The sequence below is a fragment of the Alternaria atra genome, assembly GCF_907166805.1.
Source record: "Alternaria atra isolate CS162 genome assembly, contig: 25, whole genome shotgun sequence".
NCBI classification, from domain to species: Eukaryota; Fungi; Ascomycota; class Dothideomycetes; order Pleosporales; family Pleosporaceae; genus Alternaria; species Alternaria atra.
This window is the reverse complement of record NW_025091323.1, coordinates 4,080,508-4,103,785: the sequence shown is the minus strand read 5'-3', so window position 1 is coordinate 4,103,785 and position 23,278 is coordinate 4,080,508. Positions and strand designations below refer to the sequence as shown.

The 23,278-nt window shown below is 51.0% G+C and overlaps 8 protein-coding genes across 8 annotated transcripts; 2 read left to right on the top strand and 6 right to left on the bottom strand.

Annotated features, from left to right (window-relative positions):
• Positions 1 to 308: 308 nt before the first annotated feature.
• Positions 309 to 3,609, bottom strand: ALTATR162_LOCUS6436 (uncharacterized protein; the record flags this gene model as incomplete). Its single annotated transcript, XM_043314058.1, has 3 exons — positions 309 to 2,911; positions 2,968 to 3,539; positions 3,602 to 3,609. The coding sequence occupies 3 exons, from the start codon at positions 3,607 to 3,609 to the stop codon at positions 309 to 311; spliced, it is 3,183 nt and encodes a 1,060-aa protein (XP_043169993.1).
• A 2,014-nt stretch (positions 3,610 to 5,623) lies between these two features.
• On the bottom strand, positions 5,624 to 7,072 carry ALTATR162_LOCUS6435 (uncharacterized protein; the record flags this gene model as incomplete). The annotated part of the gene is made up of 3 exons (XM_043314057.1): positions 5,624 to 6,780; positions 6,834 to 6,934; positions 6,984 to 7,072. The coding sequence occupies 3 exons, from the start codon at positions 7,070 to 7,072 to the stop codon at positions 5,624 to 5,626; spliced, it is 1,347 nt and encodes a 448-aa protein (XP_043169992.1).
• Positions 7,073 to 8,141: 1,069 nt separating this feature from the next.
• Positions 8,142 to 8,495, bottom strand: ALTATR162_LOCUS6434 (uncharacterized protein; the record flags this gene model as incomplete). The annotated part of the gene is made up of 1 exon (XM_043314056.1): positions 8,142 to 8,495. One exon carries the CDS (start codon positions 8,493 to 8,495, stop codon positions 8,142 to 8,144), a length of 354 nt encoding a protein of 117 aa, XP_043169991.1.
• Positions 8,496 to 9,221: 726 nt separating this feature from the next.
• ALTATR162_LOCUS6433 (uncharacterized protein) lies at positions 9,222 to 10,137 on the top strand (the record flags this gene model as incomplete). The annotated part of the gene is made up of 2 exons (XM_043314055.1): positions 9,222 to 9,328; positions 9,498 to 10,137. The coding sequence occupies 2 exons, from the start codon at positions 9,222 to 9,224 to the stop codon at positions 10,135 to 10,137; spliced, it is 747 nt and encodes a 248-aa protein (XP_043169990.1).
• Positions 10,138 to 10,197: 60 nt separating this feature from the next.
• On the bottom strand, positions 10,198 to 11,391 carry ALTATR162_LOCUS6432 (uncharacterized protein; the record flags this gene model as incomplete). Its single annotated transcript, XM_043314054.1, has 3 exons — positions 10,198 to 10,767; positions 10,831 to 11,116; positions 11,177 to 11,391. 3 exons carry the CDS (start codon positions 11,389 to 11,391, stop codon positions 10,198 to 10,200), a joined length of 1,071 nt encoding a protein of 356 aa, XP_043169989.1.
• A 437-nt stretch (positions 11,392 to 11,828) lies between these two features.
• On the top strand, positions 11,829 to 16,792 carry ALTATR162_LOCUS6431 (uncharacterized protein; the record flags this gene model as incomplete). The annotated part of the gene is made up of 5 exons (XM_043314053.1): positions 11,829 to 14,921; positions 14,972 to 15,186; positions 15,233 to 15,457; positions 15,508 to 15,956; positions 16,017 to 16,792. 5 exons carry the CDS (start codon positions 11,829 to 11,831, stop codon positions 16,790 to 16,792), a joined length of 4,758 nt encoding a protein of 1,585 aa, XP_043169988.1.
• A 668-nt stretch (positions 16,793 to 17,460) lies between these two features.
• On the bottom strand, positions 17,461 to 19,037 carry ALTATR162_LOCUS6430 (uncharacterized protein; the record flags this gene model as incomplete). Its single annotated transcript, XM_043314052.1, has 3 exons — positions 17,461 to 18,378; positions 18,433 to 18,957; positions 19,029 to 19,037. The coding sequence occupies 3 exons, from the start codon at positions 19,035 to 19,037 to the stop codon at positions 17,461 to 17,463; spliced, it is 1,452 nt and encodes a 483-aa protein (XP_043169987.1).
• A 1,293-nt stretch (positions 19,038 to 20,330) lies between these two features.
• Positions 20,331 to 21,453, bottom strand: ALTATR162_LOCUS6429 (uncharacterized protein; the record flags this gene model as incomplete). The annotated part of the gene is made up of 2 exons (XM_043314051.1): positions 20,331 to 21,166; positions 21,312 to 21,453. 2 exons carry the CDS (start codon positions 21,451 to 21,453, stop codon positions 20,331 to 20,333), a joined length of 978 nt encoding a protein of 325 aa, XP_043169986.1.
• Positions 21,454 to 23,278: the final 1,825 nt, after the last annotated feature.

Below are 23,278 nucleotides of genomic sequence, written 5' to 3'. Positions count from 1 at the left end.
TGCCAGTGGAGGCAGGTATCTGAAGCATGCAACCAGTCTATACGCGTCGAAACAACCTCCGCGTCATGCAAAGTCGTGATGAACAGATGCGAAAAATGACGAAGAAAAGAAACAGAAGTGGATAAAAATATGTTGAGAAGTAACAACAATGACGAGGTGGACGCAGAAGCGAATCCCGATACAGGATGCAGATAACCGAGTGTGATAGAGGCGCGTCGCGCATTTTGCATCTGATAGCATGGTGGCGCATCGCAAGCCTTCAATCGGTGCGACTTCCCCATTCGAAACAAACTCCTGGACCAATAGCATTACATTATGCCCTTGAGTCCGCGAAAGCCACCAGTTTTGGAAGACGACGGCTTCTTCTGTTCCTTCTCTTTGACCTTCTTTCCAATATTCTGAGCGCCACCTGTCTCATAGTCAATTTCTGATCTTGCAATACGTAATACACATGGCTCACCTCGACCGTATATCCGAACCTCTGATTTCGGGTCCACTTTGTCCTTTCTATCCTTGTTCGAGCTACCATCGGTATCGGCGGAGAAGCTACTCTGTCCGCTGGATTGGGGCTTTGGAGCCTGAAACTGGCTATGTAAAGAGGCGTCGTAGGCTGCGGAGAAATCCGGCCCATAGTTTCCGCCAAATCCAGGGTACGGTGATGGTGCTGTTTGCGATCGTTGCGGCTTTCCGTGTTGTAGCGATTCGAGCCTAGTAGGGCGAGGTGGTGACACAGCTGACCCGGGGCCGTGGACTGATTCCGGTGAGCGGTACTCGTAGTATTCTTGCTCTTCGCTTGGGGTAGCCTCTGTAGTTGAGAGAGGCGTCAAATACCTCGAGCTGTAGTTGTTCGCTGTCCGAACGCTGGAGTTACGACTGACGCGTGACGTGCCAAAATCGATGTGACCGGCCTTGTCTCGAGGATAGAGCTGTCCCATCTCGGCTTCTCGCTCACCTTGGAGCTCGTGGTACTTCATCTGCAGCTCGGTGTATTGCTCAAGCAGGCGGTAATGAGTCTTCTTCAATTGCTGCATCTTAGCATTGCTCGCTGCAAGCGCCGAGTCGAGCATCTGCTGAACGGATGACGGGAGTTGTCCTGGTTTACCGATACTTCTGTCAGACGTTTGCAATCGTGACTCTAGCTCCATGATCCGGCGTTCATAAGCCTTGACCGATCGTTCGCGATCTTGCTCACGGCTGTTTAGCCGCATGTTTGCGATCTCGAGATCGTTGCGCAAGTCGTTCCGCTCCTGGATGAGAGTGTGCAGCTCTTTCCTTTGATCTTCAAACGCTATGATCTTATCTTGAGCGGACTCAAGCTCTCGTCGAATGTCGCTGTAATCCTCAAGCTCGTATTCCAATGCCTTTGTTCGTTGCTGGGCCTTGAGTTGTTCTGCTTCAGCCCTCTCCACAATCTTCTTGAGTTGCTCATAGTCTGACTGCGTCCTTTGAAGTTCGTATCGTAGACCACCTTCATCACTGTGCCACGTCTTTTCGCTCTCTTTATACGACCGAACTTTGTTGTTCAGCTCGCTCTCCCATTTCTTGGATTGACTTCGACTCGTGAGTGTCTCCTTTTTGAGTTGGGCATACAGCTCGTTTGCTTTGGCGAGTTTAGCCTTTAGCGTCTTGTTGGTGTTGATGAGATTTTGGGTCTCGGCTTCGACAGTCGCTTCCTTGATATGCTTCCGCTGAAGCTGACCGATATGAGCAAGATGCTGTAGCTTGAGATAACGCTCGAAATTGAGGTCGTTTCGAAGCAGCATGATCTCCCTCTGCAAAGACGCCATGGTGTGATTTTGGAAATCATGGTGGGTAGATGAGGTCTGTCCGGATATCGACTGGGCAAAACTATCTAGACTGGGCTGTTGTGCTACAAACCGCTGTGCCAACGGACTAGTCATGTCAGGCTTCTTTGTATCAGTGGTAGGCGGCAGTGTTGGAGAGTCCATCATATCGCGACCTTTCAGCAAGGGAGAAGCCATCGACTTCACGGACACGGCAGACTTGAGTGACTTGCTTCTTGGCGGCATCTCAACCTCGAGAACTTCTGGAGCATCACCCGAAGGAACATTCAGAGTCGATTGAGTATTCCTCCAGCTTTCATCTGAACCATGTACAGTCGTGCCATCCTGATCATCCAGAGTGAAGTGCGAAGGTATTTCTGGAACAGGAGGTAAAGCTGCGTTGGGTGGTGGACCGGGATCCTCCAATGTCGCCGATACAGCAACGCAGAGATCCATGCACTCAACAACGACGTCTGCAGGATCGCTTTTCAGCCACCTGTTTTCGCTCAGTTCATCTTCGACCGTAGTAGTGAACATGTTGGGGTGCAGTAGATGGACACGGCGATAGGGTTCGGTTCGGCTGTGGATGAGATCCTGGTCCAGGTCGAAGTCGCGCGCTCCTGGGAAATTGAGCGACTTGAGGTACTTCCTTGGCTTGCGTACGAAGCTCATGAAGTTAAGCGGGAACAGACCGTAGAGGAAGGTGAAGTAGTGCATGAGGGTTGGTGGGGGCGAGTCGGGGTAGTCCATGGCTGGCTGCACCTGTTCCCAAGCCTGCTCTGAGTCGTCATCATCGTTTCCGTCATCGTCGTCCTCTTCGCTATCGTCGTCCTGCATGTCCATGTCGCCAGTTTTCGAGTCGTTGTTCCCCAACTTATCCCAACACAGTATCCTACAGTAGACAAGGAACATCTTCTCGAGGTGGTGATCAGATGTCAGCGCTCCACATATGTGAGGTAGAAACATGATGAGAACGACAAGGGCAAGCTCGATAACGGTGGACGAGTTGTCGATGAGCAGACATTTCCAGGTTCTGTGAGGTGAAGATGAGAACCAGGGTGAAGGTGGGGCGGCTGCAGGCGGACAAAGGCACTCAGCAAGTTCAAGGCCTGTATGCGATGTTGCTTCTGCAGGAGGAGGTCATCGAGTGTAAGGAGAAGGACCTGGAAGAGTCAGTCAAGACCATGGTATAAAGTGACAGAAGCAACCTTTGGCATCTTGCGCCCAAAGGCAACCAACACTGATTCGAGCTCATGGGCGACAAAGTCGTTCTCTGGAGACACGGCGTCCGAAGGCAGCTTGGTCCTCGCTAGGTATGCGTCGAGTATCTTGTTGGCGAAGAGGGCTGACAACCGCGCGTGCTCTCCATCCTTGTCCTCTTCTGGGTCGTATACCAGTATGCTCTGTACAAAGGCCCTCGCATCTTCAATCTCGCTCTTCTTGTAGCCTATGCCGTCGATTACAGGTCGCAGGGCCGAGTTCCACCAGGCGGTCAGACGCGCCTCGCCTGTTATCGCGGGCCGAAGCAGTCGCAGGGCTGATAAGAAGGCACCGCGCTTCTCGGGACTATGTGCGACATGGCGCAGGTATAGCGCGTGGAGATCATCGTGGAAGCGTTGGGAGTCGTGGTCGTCTATGTCGTCATAGCGCTCGAGGAAGGCTTCTATGGTCGCATAGAGCTCGTCCGGTAGAGGGTAGGGGACTGTGGTGGCAGAAAATGTCGTGTTGAGAGCTTTGAGCGACTCGCGCATAGACCTGAGCGTGTCAGCGATTCGGTATAATCAGACGCTACAGTAGCATCAGGTGTTGCAGCATACCCCGACATGGTGTCTTCTATCTCCACTTGCCGCTGCTACAGTTGCGCTATGTGGGCGATCCGCACGTCTATGAGTATTTTACGGGTGCAAAGCAACGTCTCAGGTAGAATGCACGAGGGTCCGGCAGGTAGTCAGCATGTCACTGCTCATGCAGGTCCGGTCTGGGGAGCCAAAGCTTTTTGGCAGCGGGAATGCGTGGGGTGATGAATGATGAGGGACCAGCAACCGGCAGCAAATAGTTCAACTGCCACGCCTTGGAACATGTACTCAATGGTGCTTTTGCGGGAGCATGGCCCCATGGATGCCCAGCGCTATTGACCCAACCCCGGAGATGCGCCAAAAAAGAATGCTCGTCTCACTGCCGGCGTCCCAAGTGCGCTCGAGCATGCAAGGCTTGTTCTGGTTGATGATGCTAACCCGAGGTGCAGCGCCCAGTCGCGGCTACAGGGCACCGCCGCCCGTGCGTCATAGCCCTGCAAGCCACCACAAACGGCCTCGAGGCCACCATGCTTGCTTCTGTCAACCACCCCTGAAGACATCCCCCATCTGCCTTCGGCCCATTCGCATCAATTCTGTGTGTAACTATCAATCAGTGCGTCTGTGCACGCGACGATTGCTACTACAAGTCCGTTTGTCATGACAAGCATCGCGTGATGCCTACTCCGACAAGATCAAACATCTGCGACTTATTCCAGTCCTGATGGCTCACGGATATGCGACTTGGAAAACTCTAGCCTGCGCATCCCAAGAGGATTCCAACAGCCTTGTCACCACGGCAGCCGCTCGCCGCACCACCAATCAGACGTGCTTGGGACAGACAGCTTCTACCCCAACCTCTAATCGTCTGGCAACTCGCCCTATAATTGCGTGTGTCAGCCATGCCGTTATCTTTTCGCTCGGCTCATACCTCTATATCAGAAAAATGTCCCGGCGTGGCGTTTCACTTTACGTAGGTAGGCTCCGATCAAAGACTATGCTAGATGCGGCAGCCCTGCATGCACTCCTACCCCGATATTTCACTTATCCAACTGCAGTAAACTTTATACATGGGTCCCCTCATGCACAAAGGTAGCAGTATTTTCTTTACTGACCAGCAGAGGTCGATCCTTCTCAATCGTAAAGTACATTAGAACAAACTTCCAAAGGGCCGACGAGGTACGCGGGATGCGCCGTCGCCTAGGGCTTCTATCCATACTATCGCCAATTACCGATACCGAGAACACGGTAACCTCGGACCCATGCCGCCTTGTGCAGCTTCGCCCCGTAACTCCTTCTTATCGCAAGCATCTCCCTCATCCGCACCATTCCGACATTGCATTACAATTTCCATCACACCTTCTCCATCAAGATCAGCGAATCAACCGGATCGGTTGCTGTTCCGATCGGCTTAGCAGTAACACCGCATACTAAGGATCGCAACCGTGATCGTCCCTAGGTGTCTCGTCGCCCTGCAACAGTACGCATATCGACGTGCCTGGAGATGTCCGTCAAAACCAGATAGGCCAATCTGTCCCAACCCCTTGGCCCAACCCTTGCGCCGGCCTATCAAGTCATGCATTCGTGCACTGACATTAAGACCACCTATAAGTTTACAAGGTAGTCAGTCGCCTTGTGTACGAGATTTACAGTTGTTTTATTGAATTGTCAAGACATGCAGCTAGCACTGCGAGCACACATGACGAGACTATTTCGCTTGATACAAGAGCCCTGCATTGCTCTCAGGGCGTTCCATTCATGGTATACGAACAACAATAGGATATAGCTGGACATGTGTCAAACACGCACCGAACACCGTCATGTACACCGTCGCTTAACCGGCTAGGCGCGCATGCAGGCGCCATGCAGCACGGAGCATTATACGAGCTAGATTGTTTCAACGTGAGCTGCAGGAAAGACTCTGCAGAAATGATCCAGAAACACCTCGCCTACAACTCAGTGCTTAGAACATTTAAACGTCGTTTTTTTTTCACATCTCAATTTGCACTACGCTTAGAATACACCCGTTTCCTTCAAAGGAAGAGTCTAAGAAGGCACACCTACAACCTCAAACTGGTAGTTACAAAGTGGCTTGGAGTCCGTAACCTCGATGCTTCCATATCCGCCTCCTACCATGGTGCTTCCATCCCAAACCTCCAACTGCACTTTTCCTGGAATCAGCTTCTCTAGCCCGGTGAACTTGAACTTATTGAAACCCGGTCTGAGATTTGTCTTGTTCAGCTCCTTTGTACCGACATTGACAACAGCGACAAGGTTCGTCTTGCCTTCGGGAACGAGCACGACGCCAGATACAGCGTCCTCGGCGGCGGTTTCGATGTCTGGGGATTTGATTACGTCGTCGTCGTCGTAGCAGGTGCCTCCGACCGTAAGTGTATGATGCCAGAAAGTGCCCTGGACAGCTTTGCCATTGGTAGGATGCATGTTCGCCGTTGTACGATCGCCGTTCTTCCACGCAGAGATGAAAGGCTGGAGAATCTGCCAGTAGCCCGTATGGTCATAGTCTTTTGTGAGAAGTTTTGTTCGGTCGTCCAACGGATCCGAGTGAAGACGGCCCATGTAGTGGCCCTCACCACCATCGTTCCAGGTTTGAAGCTGCACCATGTCCGGTTGGAGATCGAGAATTTGGCCGAACCTGTTCTCAAGGTTTTCTTCGCCACGACGATACCAGTTGTTGTCGTTGTCGAGGTGCTTGTATTGTACCGGTGATATACCCATCATGAAGAGCTTGTCCGCCTTGTTGGCAGCAGTCTGGAACGTACGGTCTGTTGCTGCAGATACAGCGACTTTCCCGTCTTTCGTCTCAGGCCATGAGTTCCAGTTAAACACGCCATCCAGAGCGGCATGGCTGTCGAAGAAGTTGGTGCTGGGGTTGTAAATCTGGTAGAAACCGGGGACAACTAGCACGTCGCCCACCACACCCTTGAACTCGTTCCAGTCGTCATCCGTAAAGTCCTCACCACCGAAAGTCGACAGTAGAGGCTTCTCGATATTGTCGGACGGGTCTCGCATCTTGAGGTAGCAAGTACGATTGTGGTAACTTTGGAAGTAATCGGCGTAGTCCATGGGACTCTTCAAGACGCCATGGCCATGGTCAAAGGAGAAGAAGAGGTTGAAGTCGCCGATTTCATCGGCGTTGTCGAACATGTAGGTCACGGTATCGGTGGACCACCATTCGAACTGGTCTAGAGAATTTGTTAACAAGGCGTACGGGTGGAATCGTACAAGGGTCGTTTACCAAAGTTGAGTGCGAAGCCATCTAAGCCAATGCTCTTCGCATCAAGGATATCCTGGCGAACATCGCCCTTTTGTAGACCGCCGACCATGTAATGGGCCACTCTGTACGGGAAGATCAGTACAAGTAGATATCTAGCATCGGGTTACTTACATTGGTCTGTCGACAACAGAACGTGGTGTAGCCCGACCAGCAGCAGCGCCAGCCATAAGGCCAGCAGCGATGGTAGAAACAAAGCGCATCTTGGTGATACTCGAGTGTTGTACAATTACCAAACCAGCGATGTGGTTGATGGGTGGCAGCCTCGATCTATTTTATACCTTCGATGCCGTATTGCTTAGGCTTCCTCGAAACATGCGTTTGCGTAAGGCAGCCGACTACACAGCCCGTGGCAGCCTCGCCGTTGTAAACAGTGGCGGGTACGAAATGAAAACTAGGTCTGCTGACAGGGATGTCTACGCAGATGGTAGCATTGTGGCCCCGCTGCCTTTTCCACTTTATCCGAACAACAGCCATCTTCTTGATGTTCGCGCAGGATATTTCCCCCTTCTTTAACGCCTGAATATCGCGGCCATAGATCTTTGCAAGCAACCCAAATTCTGCCTCGAAGTTGAGAGGGTGGACGAGTTGAGGCCGTCGACTGCAATAATTGCGAAACAATTTCAAGGACCGTTCCGCGCATTTCCGCAACGCCACATGCTGTTCCGGCCACCAGCTGCAGAGACGCATTGGGAACCGTGTACATTGGTAAGGCTTTTTCGGTTTCGCAAGAGTCGAGATCACCAAATCATCTAGTTAGGGTCATGTTCTAGTAAACGCGTTGTTACATGGTCTATTACGCGGCGGGCCGTGATGTGGATGGAGCATGCAAGTCAAGCCAATCAGATGTTGGTGCTAAACAGTGTGATCCTCGGAATCTCCCACGTTGCCATCGTCATCCACTACGGTCCGCTGTTATAATAGGGTCCAATAAATCTGATTATCGGATATCAGACGATGATGTCGTAGCGCCAGCATCTATATGTTGGTCGTAGAATACGTACCTGGCTTATCAAGGGTACTATATGAAGCGACTTGAGAGTATGTCGGCGAGTATGAATATCGTCAGGCGAACCTCTTGAGTGACCCCCAAAGTCCGCTCTCCGATTAATGTCACATGGTCGGCGATTAGTACTAATCGTATCGACTGGCTGTGTCGAAAGAAGTGTTCAGTGCGTTCATTCCACTCGTGCTATTTACTCAATATCAATCCTCTTCTTTTCTTTCTTATCATAGATAGTTCTCATCTTCCCCTTTCGCTACCATGTCAATCTACTGCTTATCACCCCTCTCACCCAGTCCCTCTTTCCCTCCCTCAACTTTTGTTTCGCCTCCAATACCCGTCGTCCGACTCGGCTGCGCCTGGTAGTCTGGCTGTTTTGCCGGATGGTCGTCTCCGCTCTTATGCTCTTCTTTTGACGCACTAGACTGCTGATCCGTGTTCTGCGTGTCCGAACGCATCTTCGCGTTTGGTGCGGCTGACGAGTTTTCAGAAGGATCCGGAAGGTTGGAAGCAGGATTTGGTGTGTCCATCAACTTTGCGTGACTGGGTGTGGTAGTAAAGGCGCGCAGTTGAGATGTGAGTGGGCGTTGGAGGGCGCGGAGGCGGAGGCTGATTGACGACATGTTGTATGTATGGTGACGTTCTGCGATTCAGACTTGTTGAAGGGTTGTTGAAATTGTGTCGAGTGGGGTTCTACAGAGGAGAACTCTCCAACAAGTCACATATCAATATAAATCATGACGAGCGTTAGAAGCTCGGTTGTTGCAAGACGGAGATGTGATGTCATTGTGACCGCTTCGTCAGTGGCGAAGATCCATAAATCCTCTCTGAAGTCGCGAGATCACAGCTTGAGATTCTCTGATATACTTCTTCACATGCTTCCATGTACAAACAGGGGATGAAAGGAATCATGCTAACAGGTGTATCGCAATGCTCAGCCAGGCGTGGTAGCTACACGTGCTTCAAGCATTAGCGTGCTGATTACGCCGCACTAGTTTACGCACCAGTTTTCTTCAGTACTTGAGATGTTTAGAGAGCCTTGCGACAGCATACTGTAGTCTTCAGAGGGACTTTCAGGATATTCAGAGGCATAGTGGATAAAATGCCACCTTTCTCTACTGAGATGCCAGAATTTATTCTCTTTGGTGATTCGCTCACCGAATGGAGCTTTAGCGAGGAAACGCAAGGCTTCGGGCTGTTTCTTAGGCAACAGTATCAACGCAAGGTTCGGATTGTCAATGAAGGTAGGTCTAAGCACTTTTTATCACGGTCGTCCCAAGTAAACTGTATTCCGACCCTCGATACATTGTTTATCGCCACCGTGACGACCGACAAGGCGCGCCGCCAACATGGCTACGTCTGAGGTGTTGCCCGAGATCGTCTTGTTCGGCGCTTCGATGACGGAGTGGAGTTTTGGAGAGAAGACACAAGGATTTGGGTGGTTTTTGGAGAAGAAGTACGCGGGGAAGACGAGGGTAGTGAATGAAGGTATTACGGCACACTTCTGCCGGTGCTTGTAGCAGATCGAGGGCAAACTTTAGATGGTACACTAACTAGCACAATAGGCAAAGCAGGGTACACATCTAAGCTCGCATCGATGAACAACGTCAATAACGATCACGCAGCTACACATCAACTCGTTTGAAAGAGGACTTTTCCCGAATAATCCACCGCGCAACATCTCCCGCCGCAGCACCAACCCTCCTCTTCACAATCTTCATCGGTGCAAATGACGCCTGCATGATTGGAGAGACGGAGTACGTGCCTTGGCCTCTATTTTCAGCAAACATCCGCGGCTTTCTCGATACCATTCTCACTGAGCATGCTATGGAAAACACAAAGATCGTTCTAATCACCCCTCCGCCCATCAACGGAGCTGTGGTTGAGACTGGGGAAGGTACGTCTGCAAAGGAGATTGAGGAAATCAATCAATCAAGAAAGGAAGGGCCAAGGTACAAGACTTACATGAGCAAGAAGAGGTATGCAGATGGCATCATGCAAATTTCGAAAGAGTATGAAGAGACAGGGAGGGTTGTTGGCCTTAACTTCTGGCAAGACATTGTGGATGCAGTCATTGAAGAAGAAGGATGGCAATATGATGAGCATGTGCCGCCAGGATGCGGCCTGCTTGGCGCGAAATCGTTCCCAACGGGATGGTTTACGGATGGGCTGCATTTGGATGTCAAGGGATACGGGGTACTGAATAAAGCACTGTACGAGTTAGTGCCAGCGAAGTGGCCAGAGCTGGCAGCTGAAAGGTTGTGACTTTGTACTGTAATCGTGCGTTCGTTCTACTGGGTATCTGATCTGTTGCTCAAACCACGCTCAACCCCTGTTCAAAGTATTGCCTGAGCCTTTGGGGTTCGCCTCTACATACTCATCCCATGCTCGCTGCTTCATCGTCTCCTCGTCCGCGGCGACAAGATCGTCCTCATTCGGCTCAGGTTGGATCTCAGACTGAGGGCCTCCACCCTCGATCATGCCACCTCGGCGTTTCTCCTCCTCTAAATATTCGTCGATAGTCATGGTCGGTAGGCTGTGGTCTGGGCGAAAGACGTTCTTCTTCAGGGTTTGGCGGCTGTCCAATAGTGTAAAAGGCCGCATAGGTTTGCCGTCGCCGCTCAAGATGGGCCCAGAGTACCTTAGGCCAGCATACTGACCATCGAGGCGCTCAGAATAGCCATCTTTATCTCGACCGTCCTGTCGGCCGTCTGGCGCTTGCTGTCCCTGTCCCTGTGGGGGCGCGGGCGGAGCTAGCGAGATGATGTGCAGTTCCTGGGCCATCGACTCCAATGAAGCGAATGTCTGATGCACCATGAACGCCAAATTGGTGAGATGTAGCTCTCGTACCACTTGTTCATCCTGCTCGGCAAGCTTGGGATTTTGTCGCAGATACTGTTGTTGCGTGTCTTAGCTCCAGATTCTACCCATAAAAGCAACGTTAGTGTGAACACGTACCTCGAGCTTTCGCTTCAGTTCCTTCTCCTCCCTGAAACGGGAAATCTTCGCGTCCCGTTTCGCCGCGGCATCCCTTGTGTTAGCGGTAGAAAAGTTGTTCTTATCTTCCGCGTAGGCTTCGAAGAGCTTCGCGTCTGCTTTGCCAAGCACATCATAGGAATCTAAGAGCTTGAGAAATCGCTCATAGTGCCCCCGCGCTCGAAGTAGGTTTTGCTTTCGGATTGATATGTCAGTGTTGAAGATCTTCTGTACGAGTTCTGCCAGCTGATAATTTATCGCCATGTATCTAAAAGGGTAAGCGAGGGCCCATGTGCACGGGATCGTGGGCCGGTGTCAAAACACATACTGTAGATCAGACGACGATATATCCTCTAGAGTCTCATTTGGGCTGAACAGCGACACCTGCTCCGATATCTTTAGACATTCTTCGTAGGTGGCGATGGTCGCGCTAAGGTTTTCCTGGTAGGTGGGACTGTTCGCTTCGTAAGAAGAAGAGAGCTCTTCGCGCGCCCTCTCAGCTTTCGAGAACAGACCCCGGAGACTTTGCGGTTCGTTCGACATTGTGCAGAGGTTCAGACTGGAGGTTGTGATAATGTTGAGGAAATGGCAGTGAGAATACACGTGAGAGCGTGAGATGGTGTTGATGAGTCAGCATCGACCCTTCTCAAATCGCGTACCCCGCTATCGCTGCCAGTACAGCATGCACCTCTGGAAGCGGTAACTTCACGGCGACAAACGTTCTTGATGCCGCGAAGTATCCCCAGCACATTCAAACGGTTATGGCCGTTTGATTGGGTCAGGACGAGCGAGTGCGTCTGAGCACCCGGCGTCGGGTACATGCGTGGTTTACTCTCTCCGCTCGCGAGACGCGCAACAAGCTGCGCAAATACTAGCAGCGCGCTCTTGCCCTTAGCCCTTGACTACGTTATCAGAGTAGTCCCTCTCTCACCTTCTCTAACTTGTGACAAATTTGAATTAATTCTCTGGCAATCGATAGCATGAAAGGTGTCGCCTCAAGCACATCGTGGGTAACGATCGAGGAGGAACAGGAAGACTACTTCTCATTCGAGGAGACATCAGCATCTTCTGATTCCGAGGATGATGGAAACTCATTCACAGAGGCGAAACAACAAGATAAGGATGAAGACTCAGATGTTGACGCTGACATTGCGCGCGCCCACGGCCCGAAAACAACCTCGGAGAGGCGCAGAGCGCAGAACGAGGTCTTGAGGGCCTTTGCTGCTAACATCAGCTCGCACTTGACACAGAAAGAAGTTGACGATGCTGCGGCAAAGACCGCCAACGAAGAGCAGCTTTCAATCCGCGATATTCTGGCAAAACAAGAGGGCACATCCCGCATCACGAATCCACGCGACTATCAAATTGAACTATTCCAAAGAGCCAAGAGCGAGAATGTGATAGCGGTTCTAGACACTGGTTCCGGCAAGACTCACATCGCAACTCTTCTTCTACAACATATTCTAGATGGCGAACTTGAACACCGGGCCGCAGGCGGCATCCCCAAGATCGCGTTCTTCTTGGTAGACTCGGTCAACCTCGTTTTTCAACAAGCAAACGTCTTGCGCTGTGGTCTTGACCAGACCGTGGAGGGAATATGTGGCGCCATGGGTACATCACTATGGTCAAAATCCACCTGGGAGAGTCACTTTCACAGTAACATGGTGATAGTATGTACCGCTGAGGTCCTCGTGCAATGTATGATGCACTCCTTCATCACCATGGCTCAGGTCAATATCCTCATCTTCGACGAAGCCCACCATGCGAAGAGCAATCATCCTTATGCCCGTCTGATGAAGGATTACTACGTACACGAATTGGAGCTCTCCAATCGGCCTCGGATCTTTGGCATGACAGCTTCTCCGATCGATACAAGAGGACTATCGGTCGATCATATCAGAGATGTTGCAAACGGCCTGGAGAACCTACTTCATTCTAAGATCGTCACTACGTCCGAGAGCGTTCTCGCGTCGAACAGTATCAGCAGGCCTATCGAGGAGATAGCAGTATATGCACGACTACAGGACGAATATGAGACACCTCTCCACCAAAAGATCAGAGCCAAGTTTGGGGATATGTCGGCGTTCAAGAAATTGTTCGTAGCATCTAAGCACCATGGTTCCGAGCTAGGGCGTTGGGCTTCCGACATGTATTGGTCTTTTGCTTTCACTGATGAGCAGAGTCGCAAGCTCGAAGATCGTGAGCACTTCAAGCATAACAAGGCTAAGCATGATGACGCCACGCAGGAATGGGACGCTAAATCTAAACGCTTGCAGGAGGCAGCCGCATTCGTGCAGCAGCTCGACTTCGGTTTGTGCGCCATCAGTGATCAAGACCTGAGTTCCAAAGTTCTGAAACTTCGTCAATGGCTCAATCTATACTACGAGCGCGATGATCAAGCTCGTTGCATCATCTTCGTTACTCAGCGACACACCGCTCGGCTGCTTCAGCTCATCTTCTCCCAGATTGGTGGACCAAACCTCCGTTGCAGCGTTCTTGTTGGCGTCAACAATCGTGTGGGCGAGCACAACATCTCTCTACGAAACCAGATCCTAACAGTCGCCAAATTCCGTCGCGGTGAACTCAACTGCCTGTTTGCTACGTCTGTAGCAGAGGAGGGTCTGGATATCCCACAATGCAACCTCGTCGTACGGTTTGACCTCTATCGCACTATGATAGCATACGTGCAGTCTCGGGGTCGAGCACGGCATCGAAATTCCAGATACCTTCATATGGTCGAGGACGGCAACGAGGATCATAAAGGTTGGGTTTTTGATGTCAAAAGCGACGAAAACATCATGCGGAAATTTTGCAATGCTCTTCCCCAGGATCGTCAAATCGGCGGAAATGATGTTGACTTGTTATCATTCGAAGACAAGATGTACCCGAGCTTTGTCACAAAGCCTGGTGCAAAGCTCACTTATCGCTCGAGCTTGTCTATCCTCAACCACTTTGTAGCTACACTACCCGGACCCGACAGACAAACTATGCTTCAGCCTACCTATGTCATCAGCCCTGAGGTTAACTACGATGTCTCTGATCCGCAGCGAAGGGGTTTCGTTTGTGAGGTAATGTTACCGGAGCATTCGCCTGTGATCTCGGTCACTGGTGACATTCAGGGCAAGAAAGCAATTGCGAAATGTTCAGCCGCTTTCAAGGCGTGTCTCAAGCTATACAATAAAGGCTATCTGGACGATAACCTACTCCCCACGACCTACAAAAGTTTGCCAGCTGGAAGGAATGCACTACTAGCACTCAGCGAGAAAAAGAAGGGCATGTACTCCATGTTGATCAAGCCAGAGTTCTGGAAGGTGGGACGAGGAGGCATCCCTGCGTACCTATATCTCACCATCATCGACCTCGACACTGGTTTGGATCGACCTCATCAACCCATGGGACTGCTCACTCGCAATCCTTTCCCGCAAATGCCGAACTTCCCTATTTACCTTAATGATGGCAGGCCCTCTTATGTCGTGTCCCAGTCTTCTCGAACTTCGCTACCTGTGTCAGCGAAGACAATAGAGGTCCTCACAGGTTTCACTTTGCGTATATACGAGGATATTTACAACAAGAAGTATGAGAATGATGTCCAAAGGATATCTTATTGGATTGTGCCGGTACTCTCTGCCCAGATGTCCTCTCTGCCATTCATTACCGCCCTCGATCAGATTTTGGACATGGATCAGATTCGCAAAGTCTACGACGAGCCTACGTGGAGATGGACAACCGATACTAAGCCTGAGGACTTACTTGGTCGGTACTTTGTGGACCCTATGAACGGAGGTCGACGCTACTACTCAAACCACCTTGCCACACAGCTCAAACCACAAGATCCAGTCCCAAAGAGTCTACCTCGCAGTGGACACAAGTTTATGGACAGCATCCTTGACTACAGTGACAGTAAGTGGGCAAAGAGCAGGGATATCAGTAGGTGGAATCAATCGCAGCCGGTTCTTGAGGTCGAAAAGATCCCATTCCGTCGGAATCACCTTGCATGCGTCGATGATAAAGAGAAGGGTGAGCTCGATGACCCCAAGACATACATCTGTCCCGAGCCCCTGCACATCTCCAACGTAAGCATCCAAATATTCATCAAGTATACAACAAATTACTAATAAACTAGCTCGAAACGCCCTTCGTAGTCATGTGCTACGTCCTACCGGCCATCATCCATCGCTTCGAGAGTTACCTCATTGCTTTGGACGCCTGCAAAGTTCTGGATCTCAATATCAGTCCGGCGCTTGCCTTGGAAGCTTTGACTAAAGACTCTGACAACTCTGAAGAGCATGGCGATGAGAAAATCAACTTCAAGAGCGGAATGGGTCCGAATTATGAACGGTCAGTATTTGATTCAAACGTAAAACTATCTGCTAATATACCCTAGTCTTGAGTTTCTAGGGGATTGCTTCCTCAAGATGGCTACGTCTCTTTCGGTATTCGTCCAGCAGCCAGATGAGAACGAGTTCGAGTTTCACGTCCGTCGCATGGAAATGCTATGCAACAAAAATCTGATGGAGACTGCGGTGGGCAAAAAGAAAGTGGTCTCTGCAGACGGAACTGAGCGCGATATTCAGCTCTACAGCTATATCCGTACGGATACTTTCTCACGGTACGCACGGCATTGTTCTTAATGAGCTCTTCGCAGACTAACTGGTATAGGCGCACATGGTACCCTGAGGGGCTCAAGCTTCTCAAGGGTAAGGGCTTGAATAAGTCCGAGGACGACTGGCTTAAACTCACGCATAACCTTGGTGATAAGAGTGTAGCGGACGTTTGCGAGGCCTTTATCGGTGCTGCTTTCCAGCAACATTATAAGGGTGGACCATGGAATCCCAATGACTGGGATGAAGCCGTCAAAGCTGTCAAGCTCTTCGCCAACAGTCAAGACCATATAATGTCGAAGTGGTCGGACTACTATGACGCATACCAGAAGCCTAAGTACCAAGTCGCAGACGCCACCGCGGCGATGCTTGATACCGCTCGCAAGGTTGGACTGAAGCACCCGCATCACTTCAAATATCCTCGGCTTCTCCGATCAGCATTCGCTCACCCTTCGTACCCATACATGTATGAGAACATACCGAACTATCAGCGCCTCGAGTTCCTAGGTAAGTCTCCATGAAGAACTGCATGTTAGCATACACTAACTACGATTCCTGTCTCTACAGGCGATTCGCTTCTGGACATGGCTTTCATCATGCATCTCTACTACAAGTATCCGGACAAGGACCCCCAGTGGCTCACCGAGCACAAGACGCCCATGGTATCCAACAAATTCCTAGGCGCCGTGTGTGTCAAGCTAGGTTGGCATGTCCACATCAAGCAGAATACTGCTATTCTGAGCGCCCAGATCCGCGACTACGTTTTGGAAGCCGAAGTAGCAGAGGAGGAAGCGAGTGGTGCTGTCGACTATTGGGTCACCATAAGCGAACCGCCCAAATGCCTGGCCGATGTGATCGAAGCATATACTGCAGCCATCTTCGTTGATGCGGAGTTTGACTTCAGCGTCGTACAGGACTTTTTCGACATGCATCTCAAGCCCTTCTTTGAGGACATGACACTCAGCTCCTACGAGAACTTCGCTTCCAACCATCCAACCACACGTTTGAGTCGCCTCCTCTCTATTGCCTTCGGCTGCAGCGAGTGGCGCATGGCCGCTATGGAGACGGACACATTAATCCCTGGTAAAGGCAAGGCCATCGCTGCTATGATCATGATCCATGGGAAGGTGGTCTTTCACACCCTGGGTCAGAGCGGAAGGTATGCGCGTGTCAGAGCTAGTCATGCAGCACTGGAGAAGCTAGATGGGCTCTCGCCTTATGAGTTCCGGAAAAAGTACGGCTGCGACTGCGTGTACGAGGGAGAGGGCGTAGGTGAGCAGGATGAAGCGGTGCTCAAGGCGAAGGAGGAGCGGATGAAGGAAGCTACGGGTCTGAGCATCTAGACTGTCGGGCTGGAGTATTCGGTTCCTCGCCTAGACGGCTGCAGAGCATGCACATTATGGTCTCTTGCATACGGAAGTTCCACAGCACCCAGCTTCTAAAAGAAAAGGGAGTCAATGATATCTAAAAACCTTGAATTAGCCAACAATCACAATTTTGAGTCTGTCTTGCTACGACAGCCATTCAAGGGACTCGCGTCAGGACCACAGAACTGCAGTCCACTAACAATTAGTAGCCGTTGTTCGTTACCAGCGGCAATATAGACGCCTAAACCGACTGCAGTGAAAACTTACACTAAAGGTATACACTGCCTTTTACATTTCTAGCGATCGATACAAAACACAGCGAATGACATCAGATTACGTGTTAACAAGCACAACCCAAGAGAACGGAGTCTTGTGGCTACAAGATTGTATCAAGGGTATATTCATCCTAACTATGTACAAGAATAACAACGCCATTAGTTCCTCCAGTCATTCAACTCATACTTCGTAATATGTACAAACGATAGCTTCCAGAGCAATGTGTGTAGTTATACGATACTCCAACTTTCACTCCAACTTTCACTCCAACTTTCACTCCAACTTCGTCACAACTGCATCTAATAGTATCTACAGTGAAGTGCGGCAAGGCGAGGCGCATCTAACTTTATGATACGCATGCGTGGAGATTACAAGAAGAGTGCATATACGAACATGGCGATCAGAGCTGCGGTGCAGCTGGACCCAACGTGCGAGGCTGCGCCTTGCGTCTCCGAAGGCTGCGCAGCGTCCCCAGTCTGGCTGGGGTTGCCACTGCTGGAGCTTGGAGTGCCGCTCGGGCTTGTGTTCTCGCCGCTGGGTGTGTTAGACCCATCATTCGATACAACGTTGAGCGACAAGTCCTGGATTTGCTGGCCATTGCTACCGTAGACCTTCTGCTTGACGTTTCTGTCACCAATGTCCACCAGAGCACCGTTCTGCGGGTTCTCGATACCGTTGTCGATAAGGTCCTGGCATCCAGGGCAAACAGCCGGAATCGTAAAGTTTTTGCCAAATTCTTGCGCGGATATAAGGCTAGCGTCGCATTCAGGTGCTTGGATCTCGGTAGATTGAGGGTTGGTCGACTCAAGGGAGCTGATATCGAGCTGGTTGAACTGGTTTTGGAGATTGTCGTAGTCCTTGAGGAGCTTGACAGAGCCGTCTTGATCAATCTCGACTAAACCGTAGTTGGCCTCCTCCTGGGAGTACTCGTAGACGAGACCACCAGAGAGTGCTCTCATCTGGTCACCGTAGAGCGCCTGGACCTCATCGAAGTCCCGGGGAGTAACACGGTTGCAGCCATATTCACTGTAGAAGACAGGAATGGCAGAGTCGGCGAACATGGTGGCCAAGCCATCGTAGCCGGAAGTCTGGTAGTTGTCGCCGTTGCACCAGCTGTAGGAGTTGAGACCAAAGAAGTCGGAGGATGATGCATCCTCTTCATGTACACACTGCATGTAGGCCCAGGTATCTTGCAAGATCTCACGGACATCTGCAGCAGAGTAGCCAACTGGGATGGTGCGGTCGGCATGGTTCTTGATGTAATTCTTCATGTCACGCTGGACAGCCTGAACGTTTTGTTAGTTTGAATCACTGGGTGAGGCAAGATTGACTGAACGTACCCGGATGTATTGTGGGTTGAACTCAGCAGTGGACAGGTCGTTCATAACCTCGTTTGCGGAGAAAAAGCCCAGGGTATTAGGGAAGCCCTTGAAGTTCTCGATGATACCAAGCGCACGAGTAAGGTAATCGCTGTTGTAGGAAGTCCATGGCGCCTCGCGGTTGATGCTCTCTCCTGGTAAGGGCGAGTTGACATCAAGAATCATGTAGATACCGGCGGCATTGAAGATGGAGGCACACTTGGAGTGGTCGAGCGAAGGGTCGAGATTGTAGACACGGATTGTGTTCACACCCAGTTTCTGCATAAGCGTTGCATCTCGCAGGCAAACATCGGCATCTGTGAGGGCATCCTCGCTGTTTGAGGGCTGGTATGCTCCTTGACCTCCGGGCTGGTAGTCAACACCAACGATCATCAATCGCTTGTTCGTGACGGTGTCGACAAAGTCCTGGCCGCGGACTTCGACTGGGTGAACGGCATACGCGACGGTTGAGAAGAGCGCGGGGAGCAACGCGACTGCACGAGTGAACTGGGAAGACGATTAGCGTTGCTCCAGGTGCAGGGAACATGGGTTTTATGCTCAAGAGACAAGGAACGTACAGAAGGCATTTCAGCGAACGACTGTTACACAACAACGACAGTAGAATGAGAGATCTGGAAACCTTTGGGCAATTACAGCGACTACCGTCAAGCCTTATAATCTCTCCGTTATCCGCTCGTGTTGGTATCGCAATGTTATGCACCAAGACTAGTTGCAGTGGATCTTGGCCGCGGAGGAGCAGCTAAGACGGAATCGCTTGCCGGCTACTGTACTGTGATTCGAGCGTGAAAAACGAACGACATGCATACAGCTAGTCCGCTGGAAAAGATAGGAACCTGACAAAAGTGGGTTAAGAGGGAGAGGGAAACGAAACGACAGAACCCAAAGACATTTCTGCTTCTTTGTCAACCGAAGCAGGCAGTGGCAGATGGACGTGATGATTTGGGAAGCTGTGCTTACTGCTTCATCCCATCTCGGCAGGGATTACTTTCACGATAGCAGAAACGGGATGACCTCAAGACCCACGCCGCTGCCATTGCCAATGCGGCCCGCGCAGAAAGCTCTGAAGATGCCTAGTCTAGCGTGCTCCGAGTGGGCCGTGAACGTATACTGGCTCTACCGATGAGCTTGTCTCATCTTGTTCCAAGGTTCTCCCCCAAAATTATCAGGAATATGTCCAATTCGCGAGCCGTGTTGGATTTTCGAGTAGGATCATGACGCCATTCTCCAAACAGACAGCAGGGGTTGCTGCACCCCAGCCACTTTCTGTTTTTGCGCACCAATCATCGCAATCACAACTCCGATATGCATCTTGGCAATGTTTACTGCACATGCGGGACAGAGAGATATAGCGCGCCTGATTCTTGAGGGCACTCCTAGGTACAGCTTCGAATGCCATCAGATCAGTCGTTAGCTGAACCGCCTTTGTTCGATGTCGGTGCAGCTTCGCATCGATAGCCTCACTAACAATGCAGACACATTCATGGAAGTATGCGGACAGCATAGTTCTATACATATCGTTGGCAAAGATAGCCTCTGCACTTGAGGCTCAACGTCTACTTCCAGGTGGATACATGTGGGTCTTCTTAGCCGCAGAGTTTACAGTAGTCCCAAGATCCACATGCATGAGCTTGTCCTGCCCAGGTGGTTTTGAATGCCGAAGCTATGCATCTTGAGAACGCCATGTGGACGAGTTCACATTCCGTATACGTTCCGGAGCCTACCCGACCAGCAATGGCCAGGCTCAGCTGAAGATGGTAACGTGTCGGCAGTTGAGTCGCAAGTGGCTTGACGTTTGTCTGACTTGTACGATCGCAACTGCGACGCTGAAAGCTTTGTAGCCATCTCTCTCATACTGCGGCTCATCCCGTCATATCCACATCTTGTGCCTTCCTCTTCAGACCACTTTCGCTTCCCTCAATCTGGCCCTGAAACTTAGCTTGAAGCGCCTCGAGCAAGACCTCTTTGACCACCGCGAGACTGCCCACAGCTGCGTGCGTGGCTCCCTCGATCAAAGCATCAGGATCTGAGCCGACGTCTCCCTTCATCCATATCTCTGTGATCTCGTCTCTTGAAGCCAGGTAGCCAACCACACATGCAGCAACAACTTCCCTGTGCTCTGCTGGACAAGGATCGAGTATCCTAGCCAAGTCTTGCTGTTGTGTTGACTCGGGGTTCCGTGTGATCGCAGCGACACCTCCACACACTACATCCACGCAGTCTATGCCGGCGTCTGTTATGGCCGCACTGGCGACCGTTATGCACCCTGCCAACACATTCAGGAGACCCCATCCGCTTCCAGTTGCGCTTCCTTCACTCACGGAATCTCCCCACCAGCCGTCCTCATCACCTTCCAGAATCGTCACCACCACTTCAACTCCGCTCTTGGGCCACCTCTCTCCAATAATCACACCTCGTAGTGCAGTCTCCAGGTGAACACCCAGGTCGCGCTCTGCCGAATCGCGTATATAGCCTCGCCTTTGACGTGTTGCGAACGGCGCAAATTTGACAGTGGTCGTGAGAAGGAGCGATGGACTGAACGGTGCGCTGCGGGGAAGAGGCTTGGGGCCTTGTATAGAAGCAGTGATCTTGAGCGATGAAGTTGGCGGAATAAGAGTCGACTTGGTCGCAGGGGAAGAAGAAGGTATTTCGAGGTAGGCAGAGCCCGACGCAGATGGTATGATGGACGTTTGAAGGACTATTGTAATGATTAGCGGCGGACCATGTATGAAGTTTGCTTCACCAGACATGAAGCTCGCAAGTAGCTATGGAAGGCTCAAGCCACCCCGATTGAAGTCTTCACACGCGTGTACAAAAACACATGAAGCTGTTCGGACACTTACAGATCCTGCGAAGCTCATTCGCGCCTCTTGATCTCGTCGGCCTCAGCTTCTCCAGATACTGCGGGTCTCTAATCGTTCGCACAAAGACTGGCGCACTAGTCCCACCGCTCGGCGCATTATTTCGTCTTCTGTCCGCGTTCATTGTGCTTGTATCTGTGTTGTGCTGGACGCGCTGTACTTGCGGATGATTTCATGGTGTTCGGAAAAGTGGATGACTAAGCACAGACCCGCCAAGATTTCGGGACCCTCAAGTTCAATTTTCCTGCGCGTCCGGTTCAACTTTCTTTCCTTAACTCACATCCGCGCTCAAGGTACGTTGACACACTCCCACCCATCCCCTCCCTTTCATTGATGATACCCTTGAAATAGTTCTTGCGATCTCAAATGAGCTTTGAACACATGCACCACCCTCTGATCTCAACTTTGAAGCTACTGCTTTTGCACCCGATTTTGCGACTCTAGCTAACTCAGCCTAGATACAGTCTAGGATCAGACCGTATCGCGCGACGGTACAACCGGCAGTCATAGTCCGTGTATGCTGTTGTTGACGCGACAGCAAAGCTTGAAGAATCGAGCGTCACCATACCTATCGCTAACCTACAGCGCCCCCAAGCTCACATTGATCATTGGTAAGTCATGATTTTTTCCTACAGCCCTACCTTATATGATGATCGTATTATTTCAGTTCTGCTACTGAATCTCTTTGAAGAAAATTTATACCGCTTACCTTTGTCTGATATAACCCTGCACTTTCAGCTCTTCATTTCAGCAATTGAAGAACACAACTGACTTTGCCCACCAGATATCCATCCTTCAGCTCATACACCGCACGCCTACTACTCTTGGTAAGCACCCCGATTCCCACCCCGTTCGCAAGGAGGAAAACTAGTCTATCCATTCAACGACATCTGTCGCCGGGTCACCCTCCCGCACCCTACCAATCTCGGCTGGGATGACGGGTTGTGGAGTTGCACTGTTGGCTTGTCCAACGCCGCGTAATTGTGGTCTTTGAGCCAAAAGTCGCGGCAATCCGTCTTGGGCTGCCGCGACCCGAGGCCAGGCGATGGGGGATGATTTAACACGGCTTACTGAGCACACATTATCACTTGATAATATTACGACATTGCTGTTCGAGCACTGCTAACAGCACTCAGATTGTTGGGAGAGACATGGCTGCAAATAGTGCTCATTGTGGTTATAAGATCGTGATAGATAGTACAACTCTAAATGCATTCATTGAACTTATTCTTATCTCACTCAGTATCGCTCTCTATTCACTTTTCCACTTCATGACACGTAGTGCATGTTGAGGCAATTGTAGCCTGCTCAGTCACTCTACCTACTGCATGTTCATACTCTGTTCGAGGTAGAGTGCGTATGCAATATGGAGAATACGAATGTCCAAACTCACTTATGCTGATGTACTGCTACCATTCGCTGCTTGGGCGGGGATAGGTACTCCTGCACATCATTGCTCTACCAGTCTGAAACGGCCATACTAGGTGGCTTGGCTTAGCCTCACACCACGGGAATCTTGCAAAGCGTCAGCACCCAAACGACAACCACCGTGCATCTCGTCAGCCTTGCGCGTCGAGTCGATTGATTCGGCCATATCTGTTGCAGACGCCACTGAGCTATCAGCACTCCGTCTGGACGTCACCGTGGCCTTAGCGAACAAATCCTTGGCCAAGCCCTACAACGGAGGTTATCAACGACGCGCAGCACCCCGAACGCACGCGAACCACCATCTGGACACCAGTATCGAGGTATTTCACGTCGCAACTACTCTCGGGAGCGGCAATTCCTCTTGGTTGTGACCAACAAGGACGGGAAGTGGTACTTTGTTCAGCATCTTGGTGATCTGGCAGGTCTTCGGTGACCGGGGTCTCCAAGGGAGCAATCGACATCTGGCGCCCAACTCTGAATGTTGCCCTTACATTCATCGTCGAAAGGGAAGATGCACCGCC